Consider the following 16,237-nt stretch of genomic DNA (forward strand, 5'->3'; position numbering starts at 1 on the left):
ATATCTCATATACTTTATAGGATATCTCATATAGTTTATAAGATTTCTTATATAGTTTATGAGCTATTTCATATTGTTTAAAAGATATCTTATATAGTTTATAAGATATCTTATATAGTTTATAAGATATCTTATATAGTTTATGAGATATCTAATAGGAAGAAAATTATATAAGATATCTGATAAACTGTATAAGATATCTTATGAACCATATGAAATATCTTATAAAGTTTATGATATATTCATAGGAAGATATCTTATTAACTTTATAAGATACCTAATAAAGTTAATGAAACATCTTATACAGTTTATGAGATATCTTATAAAGTTTATGAGATATATTGAAATTGAAATAAATAGCAAAACGGCTTGCCATAGGTCTGTCTACATCTTAAGATTTATGTCCCTTCTTTTGTCTATCATTATTGATTTTGTGGTTATTGATCACTTGTTTTTATTTTGATTTATATAATACATGTATAGGATGTTTTGCTTTTCCATTAGTAGTTTATTACTTTGGTTTTTTCATGTTCGGTTTTTAAGTTTATGTCAAGATTTTGTAAGTATCAGGTAAAATTGACTAAATATTGTATGAGTAAAGCAGTACAAAGTCAGTATAATTAAAATGCACTACGTCACCCATAACAATGCAAATCTATCATTATTGTGGTTCTACGGTGCAATAAGGTGTGTTGTAATTGCAATGTATCTTATCCACGTGCTTTTATAATTACAACATGTATATTACAAAATCAACACCATCATTTCAACTGATAGTGTTTCGTTCTTTATTTATCACGTGATAACTGAAGAAAAACGGTCGTCTGCTGAAGTACATTTTTAAAGTGACAAGTAATGTTGAACTGTTAACTGACTATATCACAAAGAATGATTTATAAATATGATTAATAGTAAAAACATAATGAACATGTTCAGTGTATAAATTTAACACTTGTTTACTATTCTAAATCAATAGTATTGACAAGTCAAAAAGTTTTGATGAAAAATCAGGATTGCAAGGCAAAAGGAATGACTTCAAATGGGAAAGGGAAGTCTTCGGTTGATAGTAGGATTATGGTATTAGGTCGGAGCGCTGTTGGTAAATCAGGTATGATTTCATATTTCTTTATCTATACACTTTAGAGACATTTTTTGTACATAGATTTGTTATCAAAAAACAACTTAAATTAAAAAAGACATGATTATTGTTAAAAAAATCGTTGCATTTTTTTTTAATGTTAACTGTTATCCATATGATATGCATATCGTGGAAAAAATAGATGAATAGTGTCAATGCTTATAATAAGACAAGTTAAAAGTATCTGCTGAACTATAATAATCACACTTAAAAGTCGTTGTGTAGTCTAGCAAGATATAGCCTAAGCAGGATAAATAGATGCAAAGATAAACTTCCTTATGAAACTCGGTAAAACTGTCGAACGATTTAGCAGGACAAATTAATTTACCTAGATAAGGGGTAATTTAGGAAAACTTTCAGACAAAAAAATATCGGGAAACGCTTCATGTGTTGTCATACCTTACAATGAAACTAACTTAGTTGTTGCGCGGCAATTTATTATTGTTTGCATATTCAGAGTTCAAAGTAAGTGCAATATTGATTTTAAAAAAGAAAAAGAAGTAAAAGATGTAATTAACTGGATTTATAAATTGCTGAAATACCAAACTAAAGATAATCGCATCCTTGGTCATTTTTCTCTCGACCACTTCTTTTGATTATTCTTCATTAGTACATAATTGACAGGTAATCATTTGAGAAATGTATTTTCTCATGTTCTAAAAATGAGTCAAGGAGAACATGTGCAATCTATTATATCTTAATTACACCGAAATGGTTGTAAAACAATTCAACAAGCAGTATATAATAAAGCTTGTTCAAAAATACTTGGTGATCTGCATTTTATGCGGTAAAAAAATCGTTTTGCTCTGTGATTTACATTTATCTTTCAAAAAATTGTAACCTACTGCTAGAACCTTTCTGATTAAAAACTTTTGAATAGCTTAACAATATTACAAATATGACCAAAGAAGATTAAATAGTTTTAATAGATTTTGAGTCTTAAAGATGTGTCATACTGAAATTAAACAGTGGAAAAAACCTTTTGATTTCATATTTACTATTTTAATGACATAAAAAGCTAATATATGGATGACAGACGATTGATTTGTCTGGAAAACCTATGAAATCAATGATGCATTTAATGGTATTATGATCATGAAATTATTTGTGTTTATCTGTCAACTAAGCGCTAAATATTCTTTTATGCCCCGCATAAGATAGTAAAAGGGTAACATGTTTTCAGGTCTGTTCATCCATCCGTCTTGTATCAAGTTTAGGTTTTATGGTTAGGTTTAAGCTTTGGTAAAAGATAATTTGTACATCAATGTACATAATCTTATGTGACCCTGGTGGTCACCGAACGGGAAAATGTGATAGTGCAGGCAGGTCACCTGTATTTTGGACACACCCATTGTATTTCTGCATTTTAAGTTATTGCATCGCAGACATTTGTTCTTATATCATTCACATTCCATGTAATATATAATTGGTAAAAAAATTAAAAAGTGGGATCCGTAGAGGCCGAGATATAAGAAATTATATATCTATCAACGTCATGTTCAAAACGCTGCAATGTTCTTTGTATCATATCTTAACACACGAAATCTGATTTCAGAAGAGATAGCCTTTTCATGTAAGCACTGATTGAATAGTCTTTTTTTCTGTGTGATTCTAAAGATCAGATGATAGACAAATGTCAATTCTTAATATCAAAAGATATGAAGATCAAGATATATGTTGAAACGAAATGTTTCCTTCATGTCTCTTATAGTTGTTAAACCAGATTTCTCATTTAAATGCTTATGTGATGAGCTCAGCTGAACTTTTTGGATCGTCAGCAAAACAACATTTTAAACCTTGGTTTTTTTTAGTTTTTTCCATTCCGAACCCCATAAAAGATCATAAATTTACACCACAATGAATATATAAGGTACGGTGGATAATAAATGTTGGGTAAATGTCAATGACAAAAAAAAAGGATTCAAATCTAAATAACGATCGATGGCAAATAATTAAATGATATACATTTACGACAACGGCGAAATATCTACCTTACACTAAAAAGATGGGTACGAAACATCTGCAGATCGGCATGTGACCTTCAATGTTGAATGCCGACTATAAATTTTGAAAATGAAGCTAAATATGAAATAAATCAAAAAGGGTTTGTCATGATAGTACGTGTAACGTCAATATATTAAGATGTCATGTAACGCGTAAGACTACTCGAGGCTTGCTTAAAAATGATAAGTTATAATTCATATTTTTGCAAATTAGGAAATTAATTAATAAACCCCCAAACAGATTTAGTAAACTGCTGAAAAGTGTTATCTCTTTTTTAAGTGTAAAATAAATAGAAGAACAGGATGAGGATGCAAGACCGCAATCGTAAAAACAGGGATTCTAAAATATGTAAAATAAACAAATAAATGTTCAGTGGTTGTCGTAGGTTTATGTGGTTCATAAGTGTTTCTCGTTTCTCGTTTTTAATATAGATTAGACCATTGGTTCTCTCGTTTGAATGGTTTTACATTAGTTATTATTGGGGTCCTTTGTAGCTTGCTGTTCGGTGTAAGCCTATGCTCCGTGTTAAAGACTGTATCTTGACCTATAATGGTTTACTTTAAATTTATAAATTGTGACTTGGATGGAGAGTTATCTCATTGGCACTCATACCACATCTTTCTAAATCAATGTATATTTATACTATCTAGATTATTAAAAGGAACAAGATGGCTCTTTGATTACTTGATCGAGGTGTTCGTAAGTACACTGTGATGTCTTTATTATAATTATTGAGGAGCAGCGACAACAGAATATGAATAAATGTTTAGCAAAGAAAGTAATCATATGACAGTTTTTTAATATTTTTAAACAGTTTTGAGACAATGTTTGCAATGCGACTTACTACTTACTTAGATGTAAATGGAACATTTATAATAGGCTAATATATATCACCAAAACATAAAGATTAAGAAAAAAAGATTTAAAAAGTAAAGTTGAACTCCTTGAGAGTGATTAAATAAAGCAATGAACTTCTTACGTCTGATTTTACGAGTTCAGCGATCTTTAAAGAAATCGCATCTTACACGTTTGAAGCAAAGTTTGATAAGCATAGTTTAATAACTTACTTCTAAAACTATCTATATGTATATGGTCTGGACTATAATTCATCTACACATGCACGTTAAGGCTGTGATTAATGTACATAATATTAAATTTGATTAATTCTAAAGTAAATTTGAAACTAAGATATATTGACATTTGACATAGATAGTGGATAACATTACTTTTAAGATAGTTTTACTGTTCAATAGAACTTTTATAATTAAATAGTGATATGTAAATATCATGACATCGTCAAATCATAAAGCTTTCGGGGGAAGTTAAGTTTTGCTGAATTTTAATTTATCTTAGTGTAAATTTATGATTCAATAAGTTTATTCAGAAATTGATCCCCGATATAACCTTTCTTTTTAAATAAATCTTTTAAACTTAAATTGTATCGGATAACATTCAAAAATGTGAAAACAGATCGTATGAATTAAATAAAATCATTATGAGTGAGGTATGTAAATTTCACAGTGGTATACATTTTTTCACAGAGCTCTAAATTTCAGTTATTTTTAGTTGTTACTCATACAATTTTATTTTATGGATTTACGTTGAAGACGATGAATATCTTTCCTTCTTTGTGTATATTGTATATAATTAACGGGTGCCACATGTGGAGCAGGATCTGCTTACCCTTCCGGAGCACCTGAGATCACCCCTAGTTTTTGGTGGGGTTCGTGTTGGGTTTTTTTTTAGTTTTCTATGTTGTGTCATGTGTACTATTGTTTGTCTTTTTCATTTTTAGCCATGGCGTTGTCAGTTTGTTTTTGATTTATGAGTTTGTTTGCATGGTATCTTTCGTCCCTCTTTTGTATATATATCATATATAGGATAACATCAGATTCTACTAGGAAGACCCAGTGGTTATATGAAAAATTGAGTTTATAATGAAAGTTACGAACACATTCATCAAGTACTGCACTGAAATGTTTTTTCAACTGATTGCATATTGCTTAATTACTGTAAACATCCATGATACTTATGTGTACGAAGTTGATACAAAGAGGTTCGGAAACAAATATCAATACATTGAGTGACTTATAGCAGTAAAGATCAACAGCAATTTTAAAACTAAATTATTGAAGCAATTTAAAAGGACGTATACACCTAAAGCGAATATATTAAGAACTCTTTGCGTATTTTGTGCAATTATCGAGACGACCTTAACCAAAATTATTCAAACACTATTACAGTTAAATTTTTATATGAATAATTATTTCTCTTTTATTTTTCAACTATTAAATAGAGATCTCTACTCAGAATAAGTACTAAATACTTGAAAGGAATGTAATCTAAGTACCACAACAGCATGTCAGGCTGTCTAAAAATACAATTTGCATATTAAATGTCTTTTATATGCAAATACACGAACCGCAGTTTTTTGTTATGTAATATAATTATCGACATGGAACTAAATAAATAGGTTTTCATAAGGCCAATTTACTTTGTAAAGAAAGCAGCATGTTTGTAGTACTTTTATGAACTTGATTACATTTTCCAGTTGTTAAGATTGTGTTGGAAGATCTTTAAATCGATTGTCTCGAGCACATACACTCTCAGGTATTGCACTGAATCATAACTGATGTTGCACTTCAAACAAAATAAAAATGTATATTCCGGAAAGCGCTTGTCTGGGTGTTCTTTTTCTTTAAATTTACAAAAACAATGTATCATACTAAATACACAAGAAATGTTTTCTTCTGGAGGTTAAGCAAACTTCAATCAATCAATCTTAATATTACCAAAAATGATATATGGAGCCATTTCTCATTTAATGGTATTTTTCGATCAAAGAAGTAATATCTGTATGTTATGACACTAAAAAATCTTAGTTTTGTTGAAAAGCTGTTTCACATTGAATGAAAGGGTGAAACAATAAGGCTGGGCGTTTCTGTGGTTGGCTTCTTTTTTTTTTTTTTGGGGGGGGGGGGGGGGGTGTTGTTTCATAAAAGTGAGAAAATAAATAGTTTCTGTCAACTTCAAATAATTAGAAACATTAAACATATATTGATTTATATGTATTTAAAACATGTATCCAATTAACTGTAAAAAAGGGGGATACAAAATGCGGCATGTTCTGTTGCTACCTATGCAAAGTACATTGAATATTGACTAGAAAGTGGAATAAAAAGGTAAAAAATGTCCTTTTATGTACCAAATTACAAGTTATCTAACAAATTTTACAATTTTCTCCATACCTTGCATTAAATAAACCATTGCATAGTGCGGACAAAATGTTCGGGATATGTAACGTTCTTGGCATCTTCAAACTTGTTTCCTTTTTGTGGAATTTAGAGATATTGTGGACTGTAAGTTGTTAGACATTGTAAAACATTCGTTTTGAGAAAGTTAGATAAGAGACAGATGCCTGTGTTAAAAAAAATCATTTGAAGGACGCATCTTTGATAATTGTTTATTTAAGATTCCACCAAAACTACCTCTACTAAAGCCGTAAATCGGTCAAATTTACCTAACAAATAAAATATTTGCATGTGAAGTACTGTTGAATGGATTCGTAAGGACTATTGTTGTGTATTTATGTTGCCTTTGATTTATAGATTTTTAAAACAGTAGCTATGATAGTTAATGTGATAAAAACACCGTACTATTTGCATTCAGTATTTGTATTTTTTCGGTAGTGTATCATGATTGATTAATGTTTGTCTTAAGTCCAGTGGCTGATATTTCATATATGTTTAGGAAAATGGTGGTGTATCATATCTTCATAGCGAAGTACCGTGCTTTTAAATTATATCCCTTAACAATCATTTTCAGTTTAATAAGCAGGTAGGGGTAGTACATATTATTACCAGCATGATATATAAATCTTACTCACACACTATTGTAAAATACAACAATACACACACCATTGTAAAATACAACAAAACTGACATGTACTTTAAAACGAGGAGGTACGTAGAAAAACGAAATTCCACAATATAAAATGTGTAAAATGCAATTGAATTATTTGTTGACAAAAAGCTCTTTCATTTCTAATATGATCATATTAAGTCTAATATTATTTACAATTATAACTTCTCAATATTTTAATTAGATTGGGCAATAAGCTTTATGAGACTGACTATTTTCTAATCATTTATTTTAGGAATTCATTTTTGTATCATTTTCCCAGATGAACTCGCCCTCGCTCGAATAACATACATGAATGTGCTCTTTGGTCGGGGTGTTGTCTCTTTGACACATTTGAATTTTTATTGAGAATTTACATGAAGTTCTTTAAAACGCAGAAGAAGAGGGTATAGAATGTTTTGACCCCTTTTTCACTAACTTGAAAATATACATATTAAGATAGTTGTATACCAAGGGTTTTTTTTAAGTTTGGAGACGGCATGGTATACAATACCTCTTTTTTCCATTTGAAAAATATACAATATAGTTTTTATAGTAAAAAAAGGGTAAAGAGTGTGTTGAACCCCCTTTACTTGAACAATGTACAATATTCAATATAGTTTTTAAGTTAGACAAGTCTAACTTATATAGTGTAATGGGAATGCCCTTGTCGAACCATAACCTTGCTGAATTATCGTTATTGTTTTTCGTCGATGCAAAAATGATTAGTAACATTTATGTTATCATGCGTTAAAATAATTACAATATTATATTATCAGATCCATGTCATCAATTACGATAACAGTGATTGATTGTTGTGGTCAACGGTGAACCACAAGAACAACGACCGTAACTTGTTTTTTGGGGTTTTTTTTTTGTTTACTTTTTTTGTCTATTAAAACTTGATTATTTGGTGCAATATTTACCTAAATACTTTGTCCCCCTACTATGTTCTAGTATAGAAAAAAGATAGAGTCATATGTTGTCGTAAAACAAATAATTTTTCAAAAAAAATTCCACTAGGACATATACAAATCTAATATCATTTCAAACTCATCGTTTTTATGTGAGTTCCTGGGAACGTGCTTCTTGAAATGTGAATATGGTTGCATACCCATCGCATATCAATTTACTGTTAACCGAATACTTAGAGCGGAAGCATCATTAGTGACAAATAACTCAAAGCATCTTGTTTTCATTTCGGGATTTTTATTACACTTTTGTTATTTCGGTCTGGGTTGATAATGAAATGAAAAGTACACCCTACAAAAGTGGAAGCGAATTTAGGTATATAAAAAAATATGCAAGCTGTATTTGAATACCAGTTGTAACATGACCTTCATTTTCCTAGTTAATAATATTTTTTTCGAACAAAGAAATGCCATCTGTAACTTTGCATGTGTTGTTATTTTATATAAATTGAACCATCCATCCCATCATTAAGATGTTTAAGTATGTCATTTTAAAGAAAAGACTAATTTCATTCGTAAATATTGTGCAAATATTGCAGAACAAACTTCTCCTTTTTGACAAAAAGTGTCCAATTTCTTAATTATAGAATACCACACTTTTCTATTCACGTGTTCATTTGTATTTAATCTTATGAATTAAAGTTTGCACCTTTCAAGTGCATGTAACATTTGCGTTAAATTTTGTAATAAAATAACAAAAATATGCTTACAATGAACGCGAAGTATAGGTGTACTTGAATTTGTATGGTCTAGGATTTCACTCAATTTCATTTTATTCATCGTGTTTTTAATTAATTTACGTAATTTACGAGATAAACCATTTTAAATTGAACACTTGCACATCTTAACATACTTATTGGTTGCATCTTAATATTTCAACATCATTAAACATCTGCATAAAACATGTATATCAAAATGTGAAGCTTCCATTTTTTAACGAGACCTCAATTATTGCCTGTTCCAGCTAGCAACGTGATCTGATTCACTCTTTATTTATATGCTATGTCATTTTGGTCTCTTATGGAGAGTAGTCTCATTGGCCATTATACCACAACTTCTTTTTTATAGGCTAGTTTGTATCATGATCAAACGTCTTAATAATTTTTTTTTAATTTAATCTTTAAATACTGAAATTGTTGTCGGATTTGTATCTTCGTAAAGTTTGAATTTTAGTCAATATTTAGTCCGATATTTTCTAGATTTCAATTTGTTATATTTATGATTGTTATTTTCTAAGCTATTTTCAGTCTTAATTTCATGATGCATTATCATATACATGTACCATCAGACATGTGATATAAGAAGAAAAGCAAAAACGTTTTTCAAAACATGTATCATCGAATGAATGCAAGTGATATATAAGTTATTTCAATGTTTAAATAAATATTAAATATGCATGAGTGCAAAGTGCATGTTTAACAAGATAATTTATGTGAAAAAAAAGACTTTTATATCGTCGTTTACAATAATTGCACGCATTTATTGATGATGTGACGCCCATAAAGATCACATGCATGTTCTTAATTTGAATTTTAAATGCACATTTCCGAATTCCTTTCAGTATCTTAGTAAGCTTACTACATTCCGGAAATAATAATGGAACTTGCGATGTACACATTCCTAATAGAAGATTACATTTATATTTGCTGTCTTTTACATGTATGTCACGCTTTCGTTGATATTAGGACCCTTTTGTGGATCTAACGGTAGAAGAGGGTCTAAATTCGGATATAATGTTTCACAGTTATATTTCGCCAAAATTTAGTTCATATTTAATATTATGCTATCAAATTTCAATTTGTATTGGTAACTGAGCTTTCTTTCAAAAAATCGGTAAAACAAACTTTAGTACCGTAATAACGAATAAACTCATTTCTTTGTAAAAAAAAAAAACCCGTGAAATAAGACATAGTTTTACATTGAACACGATACGATTGCTGTCATGAACGTTGCACGAAAAATAAAGACTTTAGTTTTCTCGTTTAATTTGTTTTACATTGTCATATCGGGGCTTTTTATAGCTGACTATGCGGTATGGGCTTTGCTCATTTTTGAAGGCCATACGGTGACCTATAGTTGTTAATGTCTGTGTCATTTTGGTCTCTTGAGGACAGTTGTCTCATTGGCAATCATACCACATCTCCTTTTTTTATATTTGATGTGAACCTTTTGTGACTGATTCCACATCCTCCGATATATATAAACTATCTGGTTTTACTTGATCATGATTACCGATTTGGTATACACTTTAATGATATAAATTGTTTGCAGCTTCTAAAAAGTATACTAACAATCTTTTTAAGGTGGTACCCAACACTTGCACTAAAATTAATTTGGCTCGTTTAATTTTCATAAAATTTTGACAAAGTATTTACTTTGACCCTTTTACAAAAATATAAAAAATTCAAAAAATTTGAACCAAGCGTTTTGTCAGAAAAATTACACTGGTTATATAGCAGTTTGACAAACACTTATTTTGATCATTGAGAAGCTTTATATTGCCTTCACAACGCAACATAATTAAAACGTTTAGCTGATATTACAGAGTTATCTCCCTGTAGTGTTAGGTACCACCTTAAATTTTATTCGAAAGTACCGAGCACGCAATATGAGCATGTGAATATCACTATGCACGTAAAATAAAATAAGCAGAACTAAAATAAGGAGGCACCTTCCTTGCACGACTGAAAGTCAAATAAAAAAGTAAAAACACGTTGAACGAGGAATATAAAATTCAGCGATAAGGTTCCACTATAATAACCCTTTACCACCCTTGTTAACCTTCATCTCCTCTTATCATATAACATAGTAGGAGTGCCACTTAGATATCGAGGTATTGACAAGTACAAATGTTTTGCTGAGTTATTCATTTCAGAATACGTTATAACAAATTCTTTATTCTAAAACATCTGCTAGAGCCATTGACCAATATAGCTATCACAAAATCAAAATTCTAGACGAAACCACACCAGAAGTTGTTTGAACTCTTTACTGTGTTCCCAGTTTCCTCAAGAATTTGCGGTGTGCAACTGCAATTATATATAATCATAACATTTGTGTATGGCACACCCTGTAATACTTTAAAAGTTAAATGCACAGATGACAAAGATATTTGTAATGTAAATACTAGGTATCTGTACCGATTATAATCTAACTTGCAATCGGAAATACTAAATTGAAATGCATGTACTTGAAAGCAAAACCAATATAATCAAAGGACGTTTTATCTTACTAGTAAAAATAAATACAAATATTTTGGAAGTTCTACAGACAGATAGCATAATTTGAATATTTTGTAATTATATGGGTTAGAACAACAGAACACAAACATTTGAACGAGAATTATTTACATCTCATATTTTATTTATGCTATTTTCTATTGAATATTTAGTAAATTAGAAGGATAAGAACATCACCACACTTTTGTGAACAGAACAATTTAAGAACATGTATTATCTTTTATATATCATTATGTTATTTTCTAACCAAAAACATAACTTATGATCTTCACTATTGAGCACTCTTAAATTGTAGATTTATACACTCAAATACGTTGTAAGATATTTTGATATAATATTTTACAACAAAATAGCATTTTAATAAAAAATTTACACTTGGTCGATAGTTTGTAATTTGCAACTCAACTTCCTACTCCTAAATCCCATCACTGACATGTCTGCGTCATTTCTTGTGCCGTCTATTTACTTTTAGATTATGTATTAATATCTTTTTTCTACATGAACTTTATGTATCCTTTAATCTAAACCTCTTAGCTTATAATTTGTTGACACATGTCGAGGTAAACTAGTAATATAACCTTTTTTGTATTACATTGCTTTAATATACCTATGTTCAGTGGCGGATGCAGGAATTTTCGAAAGGGGGGGTGCTAGCCCAGGGCAAAGGGGGGGTGCAGGGGGGGGTGCAAAATTATCCCGATTCAAATGCATTGATCGGCCAAAATAAAGGGGGGGTGCGGACCCCCGGAACCCCCCCTCTGGATCCGCCACTGATGTTGATGCGTATGATTCAGTTTCTTGAAGCATGAAAATGTCCGATCTTTATTAGGTAAAATTGTCATAAATTAAATTCTGAGTCATACTAGAGATATTGCATAATAATATAAACGGTAATTTTATTGCACGAAAGGCCAAAATATTAGAAAATCTAAAAAAAAACTTAGTCAAATGATGAAGAGAGTATCCACTTTTGAAAATGACCTAATATATAGCCAAAACCCGACAAGGGGTCGGCCAGAGCTTAGCACACGAGAAATGTATTACATAAGTTTAAATGATTTCAAAAGTTTTATTACCGTAAATTTCAATCATAACAAAATCTGTATTGCCATGTCAGTTCCTGCGTTATGGCTTCTGGGCTGGTGATACCCTCGGGTACTAACCACCCATTAGCATAATTACTTACTTTTTTAAATGTATGTTATTATTTTTTCAGCATTGGTAGTTAGATATTTAACAAGACGTTTCATCTGGGAATATGACCCAACATTAGGTATGTGAACTGAATTATATCATACTACTCGAAATATCCTTTACTATATATATAGAAGAAATTTAAAAAAAGAAATGAAATTACACCTTATCATTACAAGGTAGTGTTCGAAGCGCTTTTCTAGGTTTCCCTCCCGTACCGGTAACGCTCATAGCAAAAAAATGAAAGCAAAGGATGTACAAATATTTGCACCCCACGTTAAGACCTATATAAGAAAAAGGGCGTTAGTTGATAGGCTTTTGCTATATTACTAAAAATACAAAGTAAACAAGGTTTTATATATATAGAATTAACACAGCGTCCGTTAAGCTTACTTAAAAATCCTTTTCAACTTCGGAATCGACTGTTATCTTTGTTATATACAGAACAATTTCTTTAGAATAATTGTATTTAAGTACTTGTTATCTGAATTATATGTTTTTACTCATAATATTGCATTCTATCTTGATAAAACTTAATACACAATGCAATAAAAGTATTGATGGCAAAGAAAACGATTCAAACTTAAGATCTCCTACGTAGAGAGGATTTTTAGAGAAATCTTGAATGGCTCTTATAAATCAGTTCTCGTGACGACGAATTAGTTTAAACGCTGTTTGTTTCTTTAATAGCAGCAAGGTTTTGAAATACCTTGAAAATAAGTTCTCGGGACGATGAACTAGTTCCATTATTAGTCTGCTGCTTTTATACCAGTAAAGGTTCTGCAGTATAATAGCAAGGCACGTATTTAGTACTAAAATCTAAAATCAGTTCTAAACTTGCACCTTATGCTTGAAACTTATTACGAAAGTGGAAATATAAAAAAGTGAAATCACAAAAATACTGAACTCCGAGGAAAACTCAAAACTGAAAGTCCCTAATCAAATGGCAAAATCAAAAGCTCAAACACACCAAACAAATGGACAACTACTGTCATACCCCTGACTAGGAAACATGTACAGATTTTTTTCTAAACCTGGTTTTATAGCTTGTTTGAAAGTTATTTACAGACGTTTGAATATATATAAGTTTACTGTTCTTTTTCAGAATGTACTTACAAACATCATAGTGTTGTCGATGACGAAAACGTTGTCATGGAGATTTTAGACACTGCTGGTCAAGTAAGTCAACTCTTTATTGCCTTATCTTATAATGAGTTTAAAAAATGTATTCATTCAACGGAAAGTACCTCTCAAACATCATTAAACCCAATACATATACAACCCCAAGATCAATATAAAATCTCAGCATGATTAAATGAAGATATCAAAGCAGATGCCAGTACTTAATAAGAACAAGGACATTGTCTTTTTCACGAAAAAAATAGAAACGTGTCAATCCTCAAACATAACACAGAATATTTTTGGGAAAAACAACGAGTTGCATGAAAACCATTAACAATGGTTGTTGAAACTCGAGTGCTTTGTAAAATTAAGCGAATACTTTTTCGCCGCGATATAGCCTTGTTGTACTAATGCGGCGTAAAGCAAACAACAATCAATCAATGAACATTAAGCTGTTTTTGTATATGTGACATCAGTTGACTGCTCTTTTTAACCTGCAAACGAGGTAGTGCGACATCCAACGACGAAAAGAATATGTCCATGATCATTTGTAATATATACAACAGTATTGATCTTGGAATATCATCCAAATAACGTATGAGAACTAATTATTGAATACTAAATTAGTCCTTACCATAGATGAACTTTTAAAAAGAAAAATGAAAATACACACCTTATAAATATGATGTGTTTGAAGCACTTTTTCTGGGTTTACCTTCTGGCACCTGAAATGCCCATAGCAAAAACAAAGGCCAAAGATGTGTACATGCCTGCACACGTGAATAGATATGTGATGAAAAGGGTGTTAGTTGATAGGCTTTTGTGATATTACTATAAATACAGAGTATATAAACAAGGTTTTCTATAAAGAATTAACTCACAGCGTCCGTTAAGCTTACTTAAAAATCCCTTTCAATTTTGGAATAGACTGTATCACTTTATAAATTGATAGTATATATAGCTACAAATAAAAGGTGGGTTTTTTTTCTAATTTGAATATGCAACTTTCTTCTTCTTTTCTGTAGGACGAAAATATACATCGTGAGGGTGGTGTTCGATGGGCAGATGGATTTGTTCTAGTCTATGCTATAAATGATCGTCAAAGTTTTGAGGATATAACAAGTATAAAACAATATATTGATGAAACAAAAAAGACTAATGTACAATGTGTTTTAGTCGGTTCAAAATCTGATCTCCACCACGAAAGACTAGTCAGTACTGTCGAAGGACAAAAGCTCGCGGCTGATATGGCATGTGCGTTTTTCGAAACATCAGCAAGTGAAGCTGGTAGTGAAATTCCAGAACTATTCCAAGAACTTCATCGTGAAATAAAACGACGAAAATTGGTTGAAAATAAACCTAGACGTCGAAGTTCTGCTCAACAAGTAAAACAAGTTCTTACAAAAATGTTCAATAAACAGACGAGTAAAACAGGACCGTCGTGACCACGTACTTTACTTATGTGCAATTTAAAACATCAGTGACTAATATAATTTCAATTGGCACTTTGTCATTTATGTCCTCTAAATGAAGAATTCCATTTGATGCAACTGTACAAAATATCTCTAAATACATTTTAGGAACTGTGTTTCAGTATAGTTACTGACGTCTAGTGACACAACATCAACTTTATGTGTTGATTGTTGCATTCTATACACTGTTATAGGTACCATTTCATCGTTATACTATTTGATTTCTGACTTACTACAGGAACTCAGTGATTCTCAGATACATATATAATTCGTTAGACCTGGTAAGAAACAACGATGACATAATCTTCCCTTCGTTATAATGTAACAAGAGTTGAGGTGATGCAAGCAAAGCTATCATAATTATATACTCTGATATCCACATAAAGCCATGACTAAGTCCATGATGTGCTAAGGGAAAAACCAAAACTGATTTGTTGGATAAACATAGGAATTGTATTATAGTATAAAATGGTTATAACCTCTGAAATAATTGATGAAGGATTTATGAGAAGTTGCAGATACAAATTGGGTTTCCGGAATTAGGAGGTACATGATTTGCTACGGGAATGCAAAAAAAAAAATCGGAAGAAAAGGAAACAGTGAAACAGAGATGCATAATTACATAATATGGTAAAGAGTCATGCATAAATAAATCCCTAGTATGATTCGGATACAGTAAAGAACCAGGAGGTGCAAAAGCAATTCATGTGAGTTTTCACAAGATTCTGTCCAGCGATTCAAGAACAGAAGTTGATATTGACGAGTGGGACGTATAAACGAAGACACGGAGATCTACATAAATATGTATAAAAAAAACTCATCAATGACACCAGGCTTATAATTATGCACAATACATCACACTAACATTACATTATTGCTACACTATATAAAACTTCACTCTATTAGAATGACATACATGTATTTAGTATACTGAAAGAAACATTCTAGTGTTTCTAGACGATTGGGGGATACTGAGGCTTTACAACGCTGGTTAAAAGTGGTCTCATTGGCAATCTAATATATTTCCTTCTTTTATATTTAATGTAATATATGATTAAAATCATGTCGGTGTTATTTCACATGTGATTTGTTTGTTGCAATTTTACCACCTCTCAAACAATACTTTCTTTTTATATCCCTAAAAATAACGTCAGTTCAAAAACAAATCCTTGTGTTAAGTTTAATTTTTATGGTATT

At 30.7% G+C, this 16,237-nt stretch overlaps 1 protein-coding gene across 1 annotated transcript; it reads left to right on the top strand.

Annotated features, from left to right (window-relative positions):
- The first annotated feature begins 682 nt into the window (after positions 1 to 682).
- On the top strand, positions 683 to 15,651 carry LOC134685568 (ras-related and estrogen-regulated growth inhibitor-like). The gene is made up of 4 exons (XM_063545362.1): positions 683 to 1,108; positions 12,469 to 12,525; positions 13,552 to 13,625; positions 14,594 to 15,651. Exons 1-4 carry the CDS (start codon positions 1,000 to 1,002, stop codon positions 15,011 to 15,013), a joined length of 660 nt encoding a protein of 219 aa, XP_063401432.1. The 5' UTR covers positions 683 to 999; the 3' UTR covers positions 15,014 to 15,651.
- The last annotated feature ends 586 nt before the right edge of the window (positions 15,652 to 16,237 follow it).

The sequence above is a fragment of the Mytilus trossulus genome, chromosome 9, assembly GCF_036588685.1.
Source record: "Mytilus trossulus isolate FHL-02 chromosome 9, PNRI_Mtr1.1.1.hap1, whole genome shotgun sequence".
Lineage (NCBI taxonomy): Eukaryota > Metazoa > Mollusca > Bivalvia > Mytilida > Mytilidae > Mytilus > Mytilus trossulus.